The sequence below is a fragment of the Frankliniella occidentalis genome, unplaced genomic scaffold (assembly GCF_000697945.3).
Source record: "Frankliniella occidentalis isolate FOCC.00 unplaced genomic scaffold, Focc_3.1 Scaffold41, whole genome shotgun sequence".
In the NCBI taxonomy this organism is placed as follows: Eukaryota; Metazoa; Arthropoda; class Insecta; order Thysanoptera; family Thripidae; genus Frankliniella; species Frankliniella occidentalis.
The window spans coordinates 1,702,844-1,726,566 of NW_026267171.1; the positions used below are offsets into that span (position 1 = coordinate 1,702,844).

Sequence of the window (23,723 nt, forward strand, 5' to 3'; positions counted from 1 at the left end):
AATACATCACAAGGCTTGTGGACCAGAAAACATTAAATGTCCAGAACTTTGGGAATTTTGTTCTATACACTGCCGGACCCCGGTCGGATCAATCAAGTCAGCGTGTCTTCTATTGACATGGACGGCAAGATTGTCTTTGCGTGTATTGCGATAGGGGCAATAGGGGCATGGATATCTTCGCTCCTTGCCACATTCGAGTTGAAGATGCCGGTTGAGGGAACGCCTCCAGGAGTACGAACGCCCACAGTTATTTGGACAAGCATAAACTTGCTTAAACGGGTCACACGTAGACTGCTCTGACTGAGCGGGGTTAACCTCACCCCAAGGCCAATCAGCAGAGCCTGCAAGCAATACAAATGTTAGAATGGCAGTAGGTTGTTTGAAATGAGGCTTAAAAAACTCTTTAAGACTATCAACAAGTGACACAGATTTTATAGGTGAGAAATGTTCCACAGTACTTCATGGTATTTTCCGGACGAAACGAGGTAGAGGAACCAAAGGGCATTCAACAAACAGTTGGCCTTGTTGAAAATCCAAATTCATAAGTTCTAATAAATTTACAATGTGTCATCTTGTTGAGATGTCACATCTTCTTAGACTTGATACACAGCGATCTCCGACCAAAGTCAGACGCATAAGAAAGTCAACATGCATCTTAATTTGTAAAATTTATTAACTACACGACGGGCCTCAATGCGAAGATTCATTCGAGAACATTTTTTACGGAAGAAAGACAGTCGCCGTTGTGGGCCCTCAAATAAGGCCTCGTGAGTGCTATTCTAAAACAGGTGAGCTGAAATCTTTATGGATGCTGGTGATGTGCCGGTTGAGGTGAGAATGCTGCTTAGAACGGTAGGGGCAGTGCGGACAGGCGTAGCGGGGTTCTTGGCCACACTCGTACCGTTCATGCCGATTGAGTCCTTGTCGCCAACGATATCCCTTGTGGCAACGGGAACACGCGTACAACCGTACTCCAAGTGCCCCTGAAGCGAAAAAACGTGTCAGAAAGGATCTTGATCAAAATGGCTACAACCACAACTTTGAGTTTGAGTTATTGGCCTGAACACAGACAGGGATATAACCGAGTAGATTATGACACACTTTCCGGAACAAGGTCAATAAAATTTAATACAATTTCTAGAAATGTTCAAAAATCTACAAGACGCACAGATTTGAGAAACAATGACTTGTAACATTAAATTAAGTGTCGCTAAAACAAAGTACAGTTGCGTACTCTAAAAAAACAGCAATAGAACATACATAAAAATGATCTAAAAAATAGGGTACTAAAATGTAGAAAGTCTTAATACAAAATGAAGCTTAAAAAATTGTACATCAAGTGGAAGTAAAGGGATTTGTGATATGACTTGCATGTACAATATTAAGACTTATTTTTGATAACAATATTAAGGAGGAATGAAAATACATTTACATCTCTCCATCGCAAACTCGATACAAGGAAGACAGAAGAGTGAAAAATCTAGTAAGTAGACAAAACTATTTAAAAAGTTATTCATCAAAGAGATTCGACAATGTTGATATATAATCCGAAAATGTTTGTGCAATGCAACGGTAGACGTAACAATAATTATAATAGTAGAACTAAGTATCAAAAGAGGTACATGTACCTCGAACTGCAGTGGACTATCGCTAACTCGCCTCGCCTCGCTCGCCAACTGTCGCGTGCGAGAGAGATAACTATAAAACAATAGCGCGTTCCATGCGGACTGACTGCCGGCTCCGGCGGCTCGCACGACTCGCCTGCCGGACGGGTGGGGAGACCGGGGCACGGCTGCAACGAACGCACAGTACCCTCGCTTTCTGTCGCGGCGACAGAACCTGTATTTAGTAAGGAGAGCTTAAGCCGAGAGCTAAACGCGAGAGCTAAAGCAAAAACCGAGAGCGAAGAATCGGTCCGCGGTTCGGGAGCGCGCAACACGACCCGAGCAAGGCCCGAGGCTTAGAGACCGGACTGATTCTTCGCTCTCGGGCTTTCGCTTTAGCTCTCGCGTTTAACTCTCGGCTTTAGCTCTCCTAACTAAATACAGCTTTGGCGAAAGTCCACTGCACTGTGTTGAATCAAAAAGAGAAAATGTAACAGGAACGCGTCGATAATCGTTTCCGACAAAACGATGCAACTACAACAATGATATGTAGATTTTAAAGTTGGTCGAGCATCTCACACGCACCAGTAAATGAACGTGCTAACACGATCCATGTATGTATGCATGCATGGGCAAAGAACGAGTAAGAGAAAATGTCCATAAAACAGAGTCAACAGTCTTCGGGAAGACACAATAGGGAAATATCAAGACAGCAAAAAAACTAGAATATAGGAAAAATATGTGTGGTTGGTTATGTGATCTGAATAATACTGGGAGTAGGACAGGGCAAGAATTCTACCATGGATAAGGAATCAGCGCAAGGCTGGTCCTTTTCTTGCAGACAATTTTGGTGACGGTTACGGATATGACGTCGAATGTGACTCGCATGCTTCGATCTGTAGTTGCAAAAAGGGCAAGGCAATCGAGGCTCTTTTCCACATTCATCTTTCTGGTGGCGGTTAAGGCCCCTCTTCCACCGATACGCCTTGCCACAATCCACGCAAACGTGTCGCAACAAGCTCCCTGAAACAAAAGTAATGTTAGCTACTTACGACTACACTTGGGCTGGGTTAAGACAGAATAACAAATTATCCAATTGGAATGAAACAATGCATGTCTTATTTTTAGAATCGTTTATTATCAAGCACCTCCTAGAATTATGTTAATATTTTGTAACTATGTTCGCATTATAACAGTTGTTAAACATCTCATACCGTCTCATGCATAATACCGCATAAAATACAAAAATTCAAATTATGTAGCCATTAATTGGGCAGCAGTTTAATTAGTACTCTTTACCGCGATGACGAGAATTTATGTGAGCTATGAGATTGTGTTTGTGTTTCGTTCGGTGTGGGCATATTGGACACGCGAAATGCGGTTCTTTCCCGCACTCCAAGTTTAAGTGCCGATTCAACGATATCTTGCGTTCATAAGTCTTTTCACACTTCGGACATTTGTAAAATCCTATACCCGGCCCTGCTCCACCACGACTGCCGACCATCATCCCATAATTGGAGAAACAGGGCATAGGCTGTGACGTCCCTGGGTTGCCGTGACTCATCGGATTCCATTCTCCGTGATTCACTTGCCAACTCCCTGATAGAACACCACCTGAAATAATTTAAAAAGCTGTTAGACAAGTAATGTTTTGACTAGCTATTTAATTTGGCTGCTTAGGACAGTGTTTAAAACCAAGGCAACTTGTTTGGTATATTAGTTTATTTGTTGCAGTGTGTATTATTTACACGTTCTACTTTGAACTATAATTTAATCACAAGATTCAAAGACAAAATCTGGGAAGGCCTCGTGCTGGCGGGTTACATGGGTAAGCATGTGATCTTTTCGTTTGGACTGATAAGGACATTTCGGACACTGAAGAGTAGGAAGTCGACCGCATTCGAGTCGACGATGTCTCCGATAGCTTTGCCTCCAATTGTACACACGTCCACAGTCTACACACTCGAACCGCCCTCGTTTACTCGAAAGTGCGTCAGCACGTAACTCGAACGTCTCCGTATCGGAACCTGGAAAAACAACTGAGTATTATTTATCGAGCCACAATGAGGAGGGAAGAACGAACATATAAATAAAATGACTACAGGTTGTTTCTCCTACATAGATGTACAGTGTGTTTACAACGGAAAAGTGAATTTCAACGTTTAATTACAAAAGTGAAAGTGAACTACAAATGTTTATTTAGTACTCAAAACCACACCACAAATATGTGCAAGTAAAAGGAAGCTCAAAAAATATAAACATGTTGGAACAAGGCTCTCGTAGATTGCTCTATCCTTACAGTGTGGAGCCTGACTAAAATTATTAAACATCAAAGTTAGCCAAGTAGGCGTCATTAAGCCGCAGTGTTTTCAATTAGACGTGTCTCTTTGCAGAGATTTAGTTGAAAAATGTATAGGGCGACATTTTTCCTTTTATTTATAACATAGCTCGTATTGTGCAAACAAGTTTGTAAAAGAAATATCTTAGAGCACTTAACTAAAATATTGCTAACCTACATCTTCAATCCTTATCATTAGATGACTGAAAGATTGAAATGACAAAGCAGCTTCATCTTTGGCAGAAATAAAGTAAAACGATCCCACACAACATTTTAAGTGTGATGAAAGCATACGTGGTTTTAACAAAACGATCATGTTGAAGGTGACTTAATTCTCACGGCGTCACAGCCGTGCTCGGCATGCGCAACTAGGAGCGACTCCAAGGGAAATGCTCGGTGGCAGCCCCCACACCAATACGCATGTACACATTCGAGTTTCTGATGACGCTTGAGGGTTTCTTTCCAGCAAAACTTTTTACCGCAGCGCTCGCAGGTGTGCGCCGAACGTTCGGCGTGTTTTAAGTAGTGACTCTTCTTTTTGAATACTTGGTTGCAGAGATCACAGCGATACTCGACAGGGCACTCCTGCTTCACATGGCGTAATAGGGCACTCTTTAGCTTGCAGTCTTTCCCGCATTGCTGACAGACCCAACAAGTAGCATCGGGCTGAAATACAGAGGAAAATACGATGTTCACGCAAAAAAGAAACCATAACTGAAAAAAATGATTAAGCCGTAAAGGTGCAAGAGCAGCACGAAGCAAACTATAAAATGTAAACAACCTTTTGGTTTATAGTTTCGTGGTCATGAGATTCCTTGTCCAGCAAATCTTGACGAACAACAATACGGTATTGCTGGTTTGGACTTGGACTGCGGAGTGGGCTACGTTTAGTATGAAGGCGGCCTGCTATTGGAACTCGCGGAAGTGTGCCCACCGAGGGTCCTGCAAAAATATGTTTTGTTAGTATAGTAAACAATGCAATTTTTTAATCAATTTATATCATGAACGATTGTTATAGAAGATAAATAATGAGATGATTTGGATGAAATATCTTCATTTATTAGAACGTTGAACATATTTAATGGTAATTAAAATAACATACAGGATTAAGAATAAAAGATAAATATCACGACGTTTCCGACACTATTTTACGCAACTCTAAAAAGGCAATGCTCCATTGTAGAAGACTTCTGGTTTTACCTGAAACACAAAAGTGAGAAAATGTACCACAAAGAAACAGTAAAAGAATGTCTTAAAATATATTCAGGTCATAAAGGCTCTTACTAGCACAGAGTAGACTGCTTCTATGCCTTCTTCGTCAACTTCCACTGCGTCTCTAATTGCAGAAGCAGCATTCACAGATGCTGTCGAATGTGTGTGGTGGGATAAGGACTTCGGGCGAGATGGTCGAGGAGATTGGAAACGCTGCAACAAGTTGCTTACAATCTTGGTAACGGTCTTGAAATCGTCGCCCTCGCCTACTGTAGTGGCGTAGGCTATATGACATAAAAATACGGCTTTATTATAGAGTACAAATTTGTTCTGACAATAGATTTACTAAAGGCCTACCTACCCAGGGCTGATTTCAAAATGGCCTCTGGCACTCTAACGGTTCCTTGTTTGCCAGAACAAGATAACCCTTTCGATGACAATACATCGTCGGTGAGAAGAGTCCTCAATAAGGATATAAAAAGCTTCCGCTTGGAAGATTTATGAGTACGACAGATAAGGAGTAGATCGACGTTATTGATATATATCGCAGTACCTGGAGCCAGCTCAACCTAGAAAAAAAACGAAAGTATCTGTTAAAAACCACACTAACTAAATGTAAATTTCGTTTTTGTCCATGAATGAACAAGTCTGTAGACATTTGTACATCTTTGGGTTCAAAAGCAAGCAGAAAAATGTACAAAGCCTTGCACACGGTAAAAATACAAAAAACTTTTTTTACCGTGGAGACACGAATACGTGTAGATCTGCACACTCTGAAAGTTACTCTGCGTTACATTATGGTTATGTGCAGTTAACAGTTGTTAGGTTCAACTCACAAAATTACTGCTGTACAAAATACCCTTTCAGTAACAAATGTTACTGAAAATACTTTGCGTAGCAATCTTCATACTAACTGCTGTGCGTAAGACCAGTTACACTTTCCGCAACAGGCTACGTAACAAGTATCAAGCGTTATTCAAACCACTATAGGAACAAATGTTACAGAATGTACTCTGCGTAACAAATGTTCAACGGTCCAGTTGACATAAAAAATGTTCTGAAGGCCGTTGACACTAACCCTATCAAACCCCTAACATCTCCTTTTAAGGACAAACCAGCAGGCCATTTATTAATGATCTCTTCACCAGAGTTAGACAAATTCGAGTTCTTTCTAGCTTTACTACTCTCAAGACATGCCCATCCCTTCAGAAACTAGTTAAAGAATTATCAGGGGCAGGTATAACCAGTAAAACTATAAACCGGGCACGAGAAAAGTACCCATATTTTTCCATAATTTAAGTGCTCTTTCTAATGCGGTAAAACACAGATGATTAAACTCACGTCTCCGGTTTTCCAGGTCCAACAGGGTAGAGCGCTGAGCTTTTGACGTAATTCTTCATAGTGTTCCTGGGACATGCGAGCAGGTTGATTGCTTCGTTCAGACGAGCGGTCAGCGGCTAACATGCAAAGTATAGAACACCGTCAAAAATCAAAATAAGACGAACTATAAAGGGGCAATCCTTGGAGAAATAGTCGAGAATATCCGTCTGTCACGCGATTTGTGGGTGACTGGAAGGCGCTAGGTTGTTTTACAACACGTATCCTGACTCCCCATCCCAGACGCGTCCAGTGATATTCTGTGCAAAGACGAAGCACCTCCCAGTCGCTCACAAATCACGTGACGTACGGACATCCCTTCCCGGAATTGCCCAAAGAACGGCGCCAAGGAACAATACTTACGTGCAAGCGGTTGTCCATTGATTTGGACCTGTTCCGCACTCTCGTGTTTTTTGCTAATTAACGATAGGGTGGCTGTAGCACCTGCCAACACAAAAGCTGGGTTAGCTGTAAGTCACGTAGAGAAATAGTAACGAGAAATCTTATATTAGCGGAGTATCACACATTACAATAAAAAGATACAGAATATCTGTGATATGTTTAATTCGGCAGTTTTTAAAAACAGTTACAGCTAGACGCCCAAAAGTACAGATTTAAAGTATTGATCATACATAGCACGTGTCAACTGGGGCATTGAAAAGAAAGACAATCAGTTCGTAACATTTAAGAGCTGCCATGCCCTTGTCACCCACTACTTCTGAATCTCTTCCCTTTTAAGAGGCCGAAGCGTTGCTGTTGCAACTGTTGCACTGTGCTTTCGATCGATATGCTTTTGCAGAGTGCATTTGTGCTTGAAACGCATATCGCAGAAGTTGCACTGTAGCTGTGGCGCCTTCCCGCATTCTACGTTTATATGGCGCCGTAGGTTATGCTTATGGCGATACACTTTGTCACAATTTGGGCATGGAAATGATTCGATTGTTCCCCCTTGGTTGTCTAAGATCCACTGTCGGTTTGAAGCGAAGTCGACTCCGATTCCCGCGTACTGCGCCTGCAGTTCCAGTTCCTGAAGCTGTCCACCAGCTACGACTGTCTGTGGCGATTGTTGGCGCCAGCCTTCCCATGTAGGCCAGTCTTGGCTACACACACCTGTCACACCTGAACCTGTGATCGTAATAACAGTGCGTTAGACATTAAATCAAATACAGCACGTTACGTGGGTTAGAGGAAAGAGTAATCGACCGTCCTAAAGTGAAACAATACTGAGAAAAATGATGAAAGATTAAAACGAGCTCCGAAATAGAAGAATCACATACATTCAAACTTAATTTATTAATGTTCACAACGTCAAGCATATCTGTAAACCACATGACTCTTTACAAAAGAGGAAACCCGCAAATCACACTTATTTCAAAACCATTAAGTCGTAATCAGTCATCCGTGAGATGTAAAAGTGAACAAAAAACATTTTACAGACAGTCGTCGTGGGAAAGTACAGTAAATGTGACAAGCCACGATTCCAAGTAACATTACAGTTTGTTTGAGACTAAAGTTAAGCTGTGACAATTAACGAGTCAAATAACCAACACACAAACACAACTATAAAAGTCACACCCAGCAGCACGATCACAGAACCGCCTGTCGGGAGCGTTCCAAGATTCTGCCTTCGAAAAGAGTTCTCCAAACGCGCCAGGGGGGACCGACTCGTGTATTTCTGTGTTCACTTTGCGTGTATTTCATGTATTTCCCTTGTATTTTTCACGTGTATTTGCGTTTAGTTCTATGTATTTTAAAGTAATTTGTGCATTTTTTTTTTTTGCTTGTATTCTTTGTATTTCTGTGTACACGACTTATCCGAGTTGGCCCCCCCTCGAATCACGCCGCGCGAGGAAAACGCGCATGGTCTTGACCACGATACTTGCACGTGAGTTGTAAGGTAAAACTGCTAAGGATGAATCATTTTCATATGCATTTTCATGCTGTCTTTCCTAGTAAATTGCTTTCCGCAAATGGTGCAATGAAACTGGGGCTTTTTTCCGCACTCCAATTTTAAGTGGCGTTGTAGGCTACCTCTCTGAGAGTAGCGCTTTTGGCAGCTAGGGCATGTATGCTCGCCCCCAGACTTCATGGATGAAGTGTTGTCGACCAGAGTTAGTCCCGAATGTATATACTGTCTTGAAACACTGTCAAAGGTTTCCGGCAACTCTGGAAGAGGTGGTGGAAGAGCCTCAGCCACCAATACAACTTCTTCAAACGGCAGCGGCATTCCTGCAAGCAAAATGTTGTTAGTTATAAACATTACAATTGAGGACTATGGATAATAAATGGCCGTCTGGAAGAAAAAGACTTTGGTTAATAAGTAATTCTCGGGGCTCACGTCTTGAGGTTGTGACCTCTATTAATATGGTTCATAGCTGTCGTTCCAACGATTGTTAAAGGGACATCATTGAGGAAACGTCCGTAAACAAAATCTTCGTTTTATAAAATCTTAGCATTTGTGACCAATTTCAAAAATACTGCATCATTGCCGTTTATTGAAATTTAAATAAAATACAAAAATATAACTTGACATAAATTGATAATAGTAAAATGACACCGGTCCTGCGAATGTCAGGTACAATAAGAAAAAGCTCGTATGATAGAAACATTTGCTAAAGAATATCTTATTCTACTCAATCAACGGATTTACATTAAGCACTATACCACTATATTTCACGAGTTGGCAAGCTAACATTCTTTACCACAATGTCATGCAGCGAAAACAGCTGAGGGCCATAGCTAGATGAAGCGTCCGGGTGGTCGGTGCATCCTTGGTTGTAAACAGCATATGTAAGAAACCCTGGGAGAAATAATATGTCGTATCACAACGATATCGTTTCGCCGTCGGTTTGCAAGTTTTACATTGTTTCGATGTCGACTCGACAGTAATTTTCACTGGGAACTAAAACGTTGGTTTTTCGGTCATTTGCACCCTTTTACCACTCTATGACTTAACTTCCTGAATCCATTTTTTTATCTAACTTTTTTATTGTGCTCATCAACTAAAATGCCCTATACAGTAGAACTCTGATATCTGTCGCTACGGCACATGTGCAGTGTGCACTATGCAGCGCGCTTGCTCCTCCCGTGCACCCGACCGCCAGGCACACTGTTAAAGACTCTGCAACCACACGGAAAAAAAAAGACTTGGTTGTGGGGATCAGTTCTGTTTGGTAGGCTAAATTCGATAGCTGGAATCGAGAATCCGATACTCACAAGCAGAAGTTGGTTGGCACGACCGAACACTTGTACGAAGAGAACCAAGCTGGAGTTTGTTCTCTTCGTAGAAGTGTCCGGTCGTGGCAACCAACTCCTGCTTGTGAGTATCGGATTCTCGATTCCAGCTATCGAATTTATCCTACCAAACATAATTGATCCTCACGACAAAGTCATTTTTTTCCGTGCAGAAACAGAAACCATACAGACCTTCCTATACTTTCCTTTAACGTCATAACCTGTTCGACTGGTAATTTGATGAACAAAGAACTGACCATGCTTAAAAAGAACTCTCCCCCAGTTTTGAGGTACAGCTTACTCTACAGGAAGACACACTGTTTAAAAAGTACCAGACCAGTAGTGATTTACTGTTGTAATTTTCAACAGAGTTAAGAGCGGTGGGGGAGGTCTGCCAATGCAGTGGCCAGCTCACGCACTCTGCTGTTATTGGACTGGTCCATGCAGCTATCAGAGGTTTAACTGCAGTAGTACGAATTGGAGCGGACAAAATGTGAAAATACAATCAGTGACATACTGGTCGTTCTTACTATTATCTTTCGTTAACGCAACCGCCACAAAACACTGTATACTAAAGTAAAGTTTGTCCTTGGGTGGATATTCTTAGTGGCTGTGCATGCTCGATCATGTCTGGGTGGCGATTTTTTATGTGCATCGTCACGCTCCATTTGTGGTTGCTAAGATGAGGGCAGAGAGGGCAGGCGAATTGCGGCGCTTGTCCGCAGGAATACCTCTGGTGTTTCGAGAGATTGTGCTTATAGGAAAACGACCGTCCGCACCGCATGCAGGTGAATCTGCCGGTGACAAGTCCTTTCGATAAAGACTGTTCCCAAACAGCACCTGAAACACAAACACACAAAAAAAATTAGAACGGGCAGGCCGACGATATTTGGAAAGTGCAACAGGCAAAACAAGATTATACACAACCGACAACACTATCTCTGGACGATCTACCGAGTATCCGAGGACAATCAGAACGAAGACTTCCAGTTAAAGCATTGTTCTGGATGACTGCGCATCACATGACCTTTAAGGTTACCGCGCCGTTTCGAGCGGTGCTGGCAATAGGGACACTGAAATTGTGGATCCTTCCCACATTCTTGTCTTAGATGAAGCATAAGGCTCTGCTTCCATCTGTACTCTTTACCGCACCTAGCACATCGATGTTTTTCCTGTTGGATAGAGCAAAACAAACAGTACTGGTAAAAGGAAAAATGAAAACTTCACAAACAAAAATGCTATACGACAATAAAGTTCTTTACCTGCGCACTTCCTTTTTCAAAGACAGGGTGAAAAGATGCATCGATAGATCCAGAGGCAACATGGGGCCACACCAGTGCTTGTCTGCAATTGGACCCTGTAAGGATTGAAAATACGGTTAAACAAGGTTTGGTTGTAACAGTTCAAGACAATGGGCAAAAGGATCATTAAAAAAATGAAATAAATTTACAAAATAATATTTTATTTTTATAGACATTTACACAGCTTGCCAGTCTAGCGTGTGACAACAGACACGACCTTAAGTACTGAGGATGTTTTAAAAAATAACAAAAATGATACTACAGTCCGTTGTTGTCTTCCTAGACTGAACAAATGGAAGTTTAGAACACAACTAACCCCTCGTTACAAAATTCCACCACAAACAACTCAAGGTAATAAAAAAAACGAAAAAACCTAAGAAATGCTCATGTCTACGCAGTATTTTAAATTCTGTTTATTCAACAATGAGAAAAGAGCTCCTGTCAATTTCAATAACAGGCTGAATTACGAGGAGGACGCAGGGCTTTCACTGCCCGCATCAAAGTATAAATATGCGCTCTGTGGTCGGACTTGCGCAAGCTGTTTGGCGGTTGCGAGATCCTTCTCATGACGGTGTCTGATGTGTGAAACTAAATTGCTTTTCTGTTTGGACCGATGATCACAAAGAGGGCACTGAAATTGTGGTTCTTTTCCACACTCCTGACGAATGTGAAGATTCAGGCTCTTCTTCCAGCCATAACGCTTGCCGCATTGAGGACATGAATACGGTTTGTCGGGTTCTCCACGTTCACCGGCTTGCCGCTCCAGTAGCCCGACGAGACTTGCATGAGATGCGTGCGTGCCATATGACCCAAGCTGCGGCGCAGAAGAATACCCGCCCATCCAGTGGTTAGGAAAAAGACGACTGAGCAGCGTCCCTGTGGGCGAACAAGACCTAGCCGGTCAGTACAACTACAGTGGCTGTAAAAGCTCTTTCGGGTTTAAACAGGTTTTACTAAATATGATGCAATTTTTAAAACATTGAGGGATTAAAATATTTATTTAAAAAATTACAAGTGAACATCTGCTGAAAACTATGCTACGTATTTTCAGAACTTAACAAGCGACAAAAAAGGATTTTGCACCCCTGTAAAACAGTTGTATTTAAGGTTGACCTTTGCCACGCCACATTTGATTGGCAGTGCACAAGACGCAATCCTAGGTATTTGAACTTTGGTTTTCAAGAAAATCCGGGTCTAACAAGCCAAACGCCATATCTTCGCCGCATTATTACCCAAGTAATAGAGATTCGTCACAGGACGTCATAAAGACGTCCGCTGGATGAAAATCACGTCTGATACGTGCTCAACAGCTCCTGACCAAAAAACTGATGCTTTTCTGATGGAATGGAAATGTGACATCGCTTTGACGGTGTTGCACAGACCTTTAGGTGACGAGCGTCCAAAAACACGTCACGGGGACGTAAACGTAATTAAACGTTATCACGAATAAACGTCGTCAGTATGACGTTTTTGTGACTAATCTCTGTTACTTGGTTAGGTGAAGAACCACACCGAAACACTATCTGGTAAGGCACACTTTGATTCAGTCCTCATTATCTCTATTGACTACTCTATAGGTTTGACTGGTGGTGGTGTCAGGAGGATGAAAGATGTCGGCTAAGGATGTGCCTTTTGAGATGTGCCTTGTGTTTCGCACGATGCTGGCAATGTGGACATTGAAACTGTGGTTCTTTCCCACACTCTCTGCGCATGTGAAGTGTCAAACTCTGCTTCCAGCGGTACAGCTTGCCGCACTGAGGACACGGGAACTGCTCCCCGGGAGGCGCCATGCCACGCCGGTGAGTCGTCATGTGGTCTCGATGCGCAAAGAATCCAGGTCCGGGATAAAAACCTGAAATGCAATTTTAAAACGTCAGAGTGGCTTCTATCGTGTCAATATGGTGATTTTTTGGCGAAAACATTATTGTTTGTACAAACTGGAGGTGTATGAACATTAAACGCACAGGCAAGTATATATTTATTTATTATTGCGATTCTTAACAATAGGGCAGTTATCTTAAGTCAAACACGTTTGCAGACAAACAAACTAATGGATGTCAGTACGCTGATGCAACGTTAACCGAGCTGCTCTCTGGCACAAGTCATATGAAAACACCACAGGGACAGAAAATGGTGGTTCGGGAAGTCTCTGATTCGTTCAAAGCAAATTAGGAGCCTGATTGGCCGGGGCATGGCCGGGGTCAGAAAAGTGTAACGACGCCTCCGGGCGAAGTGAAAGGTAGGTAACACCAGTGGTTACTTAAATGAATGCTTGTGTTTGAGACCAATGTGCCTATGGAGATGTGCCTTTTGCTTTGACCGGTACGGACAATACGGGCAAGGGAACTGAGGTTCTTGCATGCATGTGTACCGAAGATGCTTGTACAAATTGCTCTTGTACGCAAACTCATTACCACAGCGACCACAAGCAAATTTTCCCCCTGCTACAGAGACAATTTGGGAGGAAATATCGGAGATTGGCGGAGCCCAACCTGAAAAAGAGGGCCTGATTATTATTTTGCCAAACAAGAGCGCGCGGTAAGGTGTCGACAATTAACAAGACTGTGGAGATACTCTTAGCATTATGCAACTTCAGCTCACAAAAACAAGGGCGGTCTACCTTTCTCTCGTGTACTCCACTTGAAAAACAAAGGCAGGAATCAACCCCTGGGAAGACAGTAAAATGCCCCCAGTGCTAAATTTTAGTGCCTTTAGACACTACTGTGCTCTTCTAAAGGCATTAAAATTTGGCACCTTTAAAAGGCATTTTTTTTTATTTTTTATTTTTTTTTTCAATGTCAGGGCCACGGCGCGACAGTGTTGCGGGTTTGCATACCCTAGAGGCCATGGTGCCTTGCGTGTGAAGCGAGTAGGCAAATTCGCATACTGCTGTGTCAAAGCATTGACACACAGATGAAACTTTTTACCAAAACATATCTTTTCCCAAATTCGAGAGTTAAAATTAAAATTGACAGCAGACGACATGAGTTGTATTCTAATTTATTAAACCAAATCCTTAAGAATATATAGTATAAAACAATCGCAAGTTCGATAGGATTTATCAGATAAACTTGGTACATGTTATAGACATTATGTTTTCGGTCTATCGATAAGTCGTATAAGAATTAGCATGTACTGTGACAAGGTGCCGCTTAAGATGAGCTTTATGCTTAAAACGTGAACTACATTCAGAACAATGAAATTGTGGTTCAATGCCACATTCGAAGCGCAAATGTAGCTTTAAACTTCGTTTGCTTTGATATGATCTCGGACATTTCGGGCACAAAAACAACGCTGAATGGCCCACGGTCATAGAAGTTGACTGTTCCCACGCAGAAAAACCTGAAAAAGGTGAAAAGTTTAATTAAAACAAAGAACTGTAAAATAAACGTTGAACCACAGTTAATCAGGAATCAGGTGAAGAAAAAAAATGACAGAAACATTTTTTTTTGCAAAAATGCAGTTTGTCTTACAGAGCGTTTATATTTTAAAATATGCCCTTGACGTTGTGATAACATAAAAATTATAAGAAGTGTCGATGATACATAGTCTATTATACACTTAACAAAGACAAATTAACAATCTTTCTTTATAAATCAGCCATACAAGTGTTTCTGAACATCCCAGTGACGAGGAGGCATAGTTCTGAGTAAGCCAACATCACAGCCTGGATGGCGATTCGCAACGTGCAACAAGAGATGTGATTTCTGTTTTGAGCGGTAAGGGCATACAGGACATGGGAACTGCGGCTCCTGGCCACACGTGTATCGCAAATGTTTGTTCAAGTTGCTTCGATTAGCGAAAGTGTTTCCACAGCGTTCACACTTAAACCGTTCATCTCGAGTTGCCGGAGGCCGATCCCATGTGAGATCCGACGCCACGGGGGGGATCCAATCTGGAACAGAGTATACTTCCCAATTAGTAGGTACAGGGTTTAAAAATTAATAACAACTGCGTTTCGCTTAAGTAATAGATAATCGAAGTTGGGAACAAGAGGAAAAAGTACTTCATCGACAAGATAAAATCAAATGATATGGTTCAATGTATTTTATTTGTTAGGAAATTTATTTCTAGTCCTGACAACTTTTTGTCGACTACAAAAAATGAAATTGGTTTAGAGGAGATATTATAAGTTTCCATACACTGTTCTATGCTGATTAACTATATGCTTTTTAAGATTGCTCTTCTGTTTCGTGCGATGTGGACAGAAAGGGCATTGTTGTTGTGGCATTTTGCCACATTCAACACGTAGATGATGTGATAAAGTTCGTTTGTGGCTGTAAGTGTGTCCACAATGGGGACACGCATACGAAACACCGAAAGGAATATTCCAGTCTCCCTTTGAAGAATCTAAACATAACAAAAAAAAAGACCACAGTAAGGACAGGCTGGGGGTAGGTATTGAGTCCTTGTACATCTGTAATACTAAACAACGGCCAATTAAATCAACGCAAAATGATTATCAACTATTTATTAAAACTTAATCGGCCCCAAAACCTACAGAACTCTTTGCATTGACTTCCAATTATATCATTTTTTTAGCGACAGTGTACTTGACATCGGGATGCTTGTTTCGAATATGCGCCAGAATAGTCCTTTTGACAGTGGCACGCTGCGGACAAATGGGGCATTGAATCTGCGCAGCTTTTCCACACTCAAATCGTTGATGAGATGCGAGGGACCGCTTGTGTCGGTAATGTTTTCCACAGCATTTGCAAGCGAACTGCGAAAACGGCCATGAATCACCTAGAAAACAGAAATCATACGGTTGTGTTCAGCCGAATAATATGGTTAAAGAGATAAACGCCAATGGTAGTGAAGCAACTAGGCGAAAACGTCCATGAATCACAAAAAAAAAAAAAAACGGAAATAATACATTTGTGTCCAACGTACGCCTAATAAAAGTAAATGTAACGAAGCGCCCTTGGTAGTAAAGTAATGAAGTAAAAAGACCTTATCAAAATGGTTTCTATTTCTCTTGAAAACAAGTACATAAATACACTTCACCTACAAATCAGAGTGCATTTTACAAAACTAAAACTTTGATTTCAAAGCCTTAAGGCGAGCCACTTGCTGTGCTCTGTCTTCACCCACAAGACCTCTAAACTGTCTTTCATGTTTGTTTCTATAATGCCTGGCAAGATTAAATTGCTTTGGAGCACTAAACACCTGTCGGCAGACTAGGCACTCAACTGTGTTGTCTTGCACATTATATACGGAGAAAAACATAGTTTCCCACAAAGGGTTAAAATAGCAAAGTTTCCTCCTCTTATCTGCATTTCCCGAGGCAGAGTTCAGGCGCTTCGTAGCAAGACCACGACGGAAAGCCCCCGCGCCGGACGTCTCGATATCCAGCTCGATCGGCTCAAAGGCGTGGGGCTGGTGCACCAGAAGCATACCTGACAACATGATGAGTAAGTGTTTTAGAAAACCATACTACGGTTGAAGAAAACAGAAGGGCGCTCGCTACAAAGAAGGCTGAGTACATTCATTTAATGTTAACAGCATAATTATTTATTAAATAGAACCAAAAGATGACATGTCAATGGTTGCTATTATTTCTGGCTGCTTGTGAACTTGCGTAATGTGACGGACGAGATTTGGCTTGGCTTTAAACCTGCTGGTGCACAGCGGACAGCAAAAGCGTGCTTCCTGCCCACATATGTATCGGACATGTCTGGTTAAGTTGTAATTGTAAGCGAAGGCCTGCCCACATTGGTTGCACACGAATCGCCGTCGGCATTTCTTCCCGCCTGGAAGAGTAATGCGTGTTAGCTCATTTGAGTGGAAGCTGAGACAATTCAAAAATAGATTCTTCATCTAGAAGTCGTTTATTGATCCACTAGGTAAAGTAAAAACGATATTTTCGTTGAAGATGAAAATTGCTTTATTTTGTACGCCAAAATACGGCATGTTGAGTCCGAAACACTGTCTAGGTCGTGGTACGACTATTGTGAACATTTTCACTAGTACTCTTAGTTCAATTAACAATAAATCGATTGCAAGCAACTTTTAACACTATCAACATCCTGTTCGGGATGTTTTATACGAATATGAGCAACAACATTTCCTTTTTGCTTCGATCGATGAGGGCAGAAAGGACACTGTACGTGTGGGTCCTTTCCACATTCATTCTTCAAGTGGAAATTTAGTCCTCTTCTATACCGGTATACTTTACTGCAGCCTGGACAGATGTGCACAGGTTCTGTATGCTCATTCAGCATAATTTGTTCTCGGAACCATCCCTCATTAGAAGCACCGTGCCACGTTCCAGACGGATGACCTGAAGAAATAGGCATTTCAATATGAGACATGATTGTAACTTTTTTCACCTGTAGAACTAACGCAAGTTTGTTTAAATGCCACTGTGAATAAAAACAGAAATTTCTTTTTAAATCGGGTGTGAAATGTTTAATTCTTCTGATTTGCATTTTTTTTCTTTTTCGGAACCATAGCTACCATAGCTACGACTGGAATAGTTAAACACTTGCAGCTACGGAATCACCAAATAAACTGCCCCCTTAAGTTTTAGAAGACAGCACTAATAATGGTAGAGATATATACATTTTAAGTGTGCGTCGTGTTAACAAATCTCTAAAAATACCTCTTTAGTACCCAACAAGAATTGGCACTTAAAAAATCATAATTAGATGTTCTTGACAGGTCTGCTGAAGTATAGGAGCTTCAAACACTACTAGTGTCATTCCTCTTGATATCGGCATACAGTGGCCACACGCACAGTCGTGGAGGCCAGCGCGGCTTTGAGAGGGACCTCCACCCTCACTCTGCTGCGTGGCCAGCCGAAAGATAGAGCCACAGTGCTGCATGCGGACAGGCCACAAGGGCTTCACGCAGCTTTGAGAGGCGCGGCTGTGCGAGTGGCCACCAAGAACCACGCATCCGGAACCCCGTGGTGTTGCCTTTACAACCGGGCATGTCAACCCGCCGGTGACAGGCCGAGATCTGCTTCGGCTGTGTTCGGCCGTGCTCGGAGGCGGCTCCGGGTCCCAGCTCGAGCCGGCATTGTGAAAAATATCGTCGTAAATTTACAAAATTTGTGTAAACTCAAATTATAATTTAAGTTGTAAATTTACGAGAGAAGATTTTTTACTCGCCAATGAATTTTAAGTCGATACGTACTGCATGTATTTTTACGATTTCAAATTGTAATTTTACGACTTGCGTCAAGGAAAATTTTCCTGTAACCTACCTACCATTTTTCACAGTGCGAGCAAGCTGCAGCGGGGCTAGGACTGCATTAGTGGCCACTAGGGCTGCGGCCGGGTCCAGCTCACTCGCCCGGCTCCAGCCGGGACCCGAACCCACCCCCGGGCACGGCCGAGGCCAGCCTGTCGGCGACCGGTTGACATGGCTGGTTCTAAAGGCACGCAGAAACTACCGAATGCGTAGTCCATCTACTTAATGGTCCTTGGTGGCCACTGTAGTATTAAAAATGTCTGGCCTGATTTTATTTGTCGACCTGATAAATGCAACCATAAATCCGTGATAAAGCGAAATTCTGGTGCAGTGTAAGATAATGTACATAATATTTTCAGCATATGAGAGTAGTTATCAGAGGAATGCAGCACTAGTGATTTTGACTAGAAAATAATGAGGCTGCATTTGACTAGCACAATCACAATCGTAATTTTGTACAAACAGGTGCTTAACACTCACAGAGACACGAGAACAGAGAGGGGGGGGATAATCGCTTTTCTGACAAGAGAAACGAAATTGTTCTGATAAAAACTCAATACACTGGCAAAACAAGTGTTTAATTTTGCACGTCAATTGACGTTTAAGTTCAAGTGTGCATTTTCTCGACACTTTGTGGTGTCTAACTTTGTTATACGTCAATTGGTGTTTAAAATTTCGACACTTCCGAAACGTGTAGCAGCTGTACACCGTATGGTTCCCTATTGACAGCATACAACTGTGTGTGCCCAAGTGTGCAGAATTTAAACGTTTACAAAACGTCTAAAATTTGCACACCACGCAAGTGTACAACTTGAGTTAAACACCATGTAATGTGCAAAATCACAACTTGCACACGTTGGTGTGCAAATATTGCACACTTGTTTTACCAGTGTAGGACAGATAACAGGTTTGATGCGTAAGCCCGCATAAGACTAAGATGGATCCATCTTAGTTTTATAAAAGAAATACTTTCTAGACGAGAATGTAATTATTCACTACCTGTCTAAAAAATTAAGCCTCTGTCGGCCGTTTTATAGTTTTTCAAAAAAGTACTGAAAACAGATGTTTTTGTATAAGGCTCTAACATGGCACATCTCGAGTAACCGGAATGGCCACCAAGAAGCGCGTCTGCAGAAGACCTATGCTTGGAATACAGTTGTCGTGGCTACGGTTATCACGCAGCGGATTTTCAACGTGCCATAGGAACGACCGTATCAATTGTAACAACTCCAGGTTCAAACCTCAGGATTCACGACTGCTCAACAATCGAGTTCAGACTAACAGGTACAGTTTAAGACTTACATTATTCCATTGGATTAAGTCTAGGTACAGGGCAACAAACAAAACAAGAGATAGGTGAAATGACTAATTAAAACAATCGTTGCTGACTCAAAAAACTACTGAAATCGATTATTGTTTTGAGTGTTTAGAATCAAATAACTATCTATCGTCTTGGTCGTCTTAGTAACAGACGAACGCTTTCTTGATTAGCTTCTGGATGGGCTCGACGAATATGGGCAAACATATTGTTTTTCTTCTTCGACCGATGAAGGCAAAACGGGCAGTGCACACTGGGCTCCTTTCCACACTCATAACGTTCGTGAAACGTCAGTGTTCTTTTATGGCAGTATATTTTTCCGCATATTGGGCAGCAATAGTGACCTCTATCGCGAGATCCTGCAATTAAAAAGAAAAGGTTACATTTAAGTCGTTTATGACTGGTCACTGGTGCACAAAACTGTAACATCTAAAAACACCAGACTGTACAACTGGAAAGCCTCTGTACTTCCATCACTGAAAATCACTTTATGTAACATAATACAAAGCTGTTTGTTACGTTCGTGTGCGTTTGTAACATCGGTTACACAAATTATTTTACGTAACAGTTTTATGCAAATTAGCTTAAGTAACAGGTGTTACACTTGTTACTTTGTGTGGAAAAATTATTTTTGATGATTGTAAATATGCGGAGCTATGCTGCCCGATCATAATTAGCAGTGTAACGGCACGTATTTTAGTTTATGCAACATTTGTTACATACACCACTTTGTATAACAACAGTAACGTAAAATTATGAATGTAAAAACTGTTGTACACGTCCATATACGTGTTGTTACATAGAGTAACTTTCAGTGATAATGAAAACTTTCGTTCAAAATCGGTCAAAACATATTGCTTTTAAAAAATAAACGCTGTGCGCATAAAATAAGTTTGTGACGTTCATTTCGGCGTGACATATTTTATTACGTGAAGTAATTATATTGATATTTTCGGAGAACTAACATTTTACATCCTAGTAAAATTAGAAAACATTCCAACTCCAAAACTTATTATATATTATCATATTAAAAGTTCTACTATGTATTACGTCGATAAAACTAGAATGAGATCAAACAACTTCCCCAACATCCAAAATGTTTAAATACAACATTTTTATAAGTGGCCTGGCACGAAAAAAAATATTAATTGTCAGAACCGAGGGGACCTCAACTCAAGCAATCTGGGGTACACCCTTTTTACGGTAAAAAAAAAAGTTTCTTGCATTTCAAGACCTAGTTTTAGTTTTTGGATCTTGGAGAACGTCAATGGCATCAACGATCAATAAGTCTTGAAATACAAGGAACGAACATTTTTACCGTGCCTGGCAATCTTCAAGAGTCTTCTCGAATCTCTTGACGTACAGTTCCATAGGGTGGCGAAAATAGTGCGATTTTCCTACTTTCAGTTGTTATATGTCAAGAAGTCCAAATATTTCTCAAGCAATTTCGCAGGCTGGTGTACACTCTAAAAGAAAGTTGAAGCCCCCTCGGCCGCGCAGGACTACCGTTTTAGCTGATTTGGGGAAGCTAATCAAATTAGCTGTCGTAGCTTGTTAGTAGCTGGTACGTAGCTGTTTTATGCTTTTGACCAAGATTGACACACTAAGTGTGTTAAAAAATGCATGGCCGTACATCAAAAATACACTTAATGACAATTGATAGACAAATACATTTATCAAAACCAACTGCAGCTGCTTAACACTTGCAAGTTTGCAGCTCCGTAATTGTGCACTTTCAAGTGCGTTAGTTGAAATATACTACAGCAAAATTTGACTAGTTTGTAAGGCATCCACACCAGAGCGCTGCTAAATCGCCGTATCTGGCCAACCGAGGCAGTCAACCGAGGCAGTCGGCGCTGACCGAGCGGCGGTCAGCGTACGGTCAGCGCTAAGCGCCGCGCGATACAAAGTTTTCCTTGTATTTCAATGTTATCTCATGACTTTTAAGGACGGGTGGATAACTTCAATAGCAATACTTGAAACCCTCTTCATCCGACACTGCTAAGAATATCGTCGTAAATTCGTGAGATTTTTGTAAACTCAAATTATAATTTAATTTGTAAACTTACGAGAGCAAATTTTTACTCGCCTGTGGATTTCGTAAACCTTTCTACTAGTTTTCACAGTGAAGGGGAAGTTTTGGAATTTTTGTCTGATATGCAAGGGCTTGCCTTGGATAACCAGACGCAAATTCCAAGGCTTCCTTTTGGAAGCAGAGGGTTCTGGGATATCAAGGGTAGCTATTGAAGTTATCCACGCGTCCTCAAAATTCATTATATAGCCTCGAAATACAAGAAAAACTTTATACTGTGCGTCAATCACCTTGGTCGGTCAAATAGAACGATTTTATGGAGCTCTGATCCACACCACAACACCGGAAAGACGAATCAGCGGCTTAAGTGAAATGAGTGAAAACGCTACGTACGTTCCTATCGCGTCGTAAAACTAAGGTTTATCTAAGCTGATAATATCATAGCGAGGCCGATTGTAACAAACTAGTTACATACAAGAAAGTACAAAAATACAATAAATAGATGAAATGTAACTCAATTGTTAGGAACTTAAATCACGACCAGAGAAAGCAAGTAACACCACATGAAAATCAATGGGCTGCACTCAGTCCGCGTCCAAGAAGCCATTTTGGACAGAGCCAGGAGGCGAGTCTGCAGTACTGTTCCAACGAGTGTCGCCGTGTGCCGCTGGGCTCCACGCATGGAGATGTTTCATGTGACGGTTCATGCTACTCTTATGTTTACAACGGTACGGGCAATACAGACACTGGAGTTGTGGTTCCTTGCCACATTCCACGTTGAGATGCTGCTTTAAATTGCCTTTCCAGCGATACACTTTCCCACAACGAGGGCACTCAAATCGGCCAGGAGACTTGCTGCTAGGCCGCACAGCTAGAGCGGCACTCAAGGGGGTTGGAATCACAGGGTGCGCCGTTATGCCATCAGGGAGGGGTGGCAGGTTGCCAAAAGAGTTCGGGTGACGCGGCTGGTGATTGGCCAAGGCCCAGGCGGCCAAAATGCGGGAACGCTCGTTCCGCTCATCCCCATCAATCCACTGATCTGAAAAGTGCAGAAACGTGTTAGACGATTGAAGGCAAGGATGAAATCCGAGGTAATACAATACAACTTCCACTGACTGGCGATTGGGGGAAAGGGTGAGGGGTACATGTGCTTGGTAAATAGAGAGACAAACACACTTCTGGATAAATATCGACGCTTAGTCGCCGAGGTACGTAATACCAGAAAGAATCGTTATGTGATTTCGTTGTCGTTTGATCAAATGTGTCTTAAATGGAAAAACATTATATTCAATGAATTGTTGAAGTAGCGCTACTGATCACTTTAACTTTTACAGAAATGTATTTATTAAGTCATACTACAAACGTTTAGTCAATTTCTCACAAAAGCATAACATTTTAATATTTAAATGTCATTATCGTTGTAAATTTCCAAAACAAATTGCAGAACGCTAAATTTTAAGATGAAAGCTGCCTACAGCAATATATAAGTATTCCAGATTTAAGGATTTCTCTTAAAATTGGATTGACTGCTTTCTCAGGAAGACTACTGGATTCCTGCTTCGACAAATATTACAAGTTCATCAGCTGGCACCTAATATATCAATTTCCAAGAAGCTTACACAACGTGCTTGTAATACATTGAGTACCAGAAAAGTAAGAACAATACATTGAAATTTGTACAATAGCTGAAAAGATCAAGGTAAAGAAACGTCGTGCTTGCTGATAAGATGTCTTCTCAAGTGGCTACGGTAATGCGATCTGTGCGGACAGTGAGGACAAGCAAAACTCGGTTCTTTGCCACATTCCATCTTGAGATGTTGTTTTAAGTTCCTTTTCCAGCGGTAGACGTTTCCACATTGATGGCAGGCAAACTGCCCCGGCTTTGAGGAAGCTGTTGTTGCCGGTGTCACAAAGTTGTTTTCGAAGTTATTAACGGCGACAAACACAGGGCGCCGATAGCGCCTGCCTAGAAAAGAGGAATAATTGTCAGAAAACAGGCGGTTCAAGATTCAAAACAATCATACATCGCGGGAAAGTTTGAGGTGACGCGCAGAAGAAGATGGTGAACATGTAATTAAAGTAAAACAGTCACACATTTATATATGTATAT

At 41.6% G+C, this 23,723-nt stretch overlaps 1 protein-coding gene across 9 annotated transcripts in view; it reads right to left on the reverse strand.

The window, feature by feature from the left end:
* LOC113216548 (longitudinals lacking protein) overlaps positions 1-23,723 on the reverse strand; it is a 115,972-nt gene that overhangs the window by 37,417 nt on the left and 54,832 nt on the right. Inside the window, exons 5-9 of one of the 9 annotated variants that reach the window (XM_052266636.1) lie at positions 6,895-6,975; positions 6,496-6,611; positions 5,516-5,723; positions 5,227-5,438; positions 4,980-5,142 (exon numbers count right to left, since the gene is read on the reverse strand). The exons of 6 other annotated variants lie outside the window; for them this stretch is intronic. In XM_052266636.1, coding sequence (XP_052122596.1) covers positions 5,101-5,142; positions 5,227-5,438; positions 5,516-5,723; positions 6,496-6,611; positions 6,895-6,975 — 659 coding nt within the window. In that variant the 3' untranslated portion in view covers positions 4,980-5,100. Of the gene's footprint in view, positions 1-3,308; positions 3,632-4,421; positions 4,609-4,723; positions 4,885-4,979; positions 5,143-5,226; positions 5,439-5,515; positions 5,724-6,495; positions 6,612-6,894; positions 6,976-20,486; positions 22,653-23,723 lie in introns of those variants that run through there. 2 more of the 9 variants (XM_052266637.1, XM_052266640.1) reach the window with 2 other exon arrangements.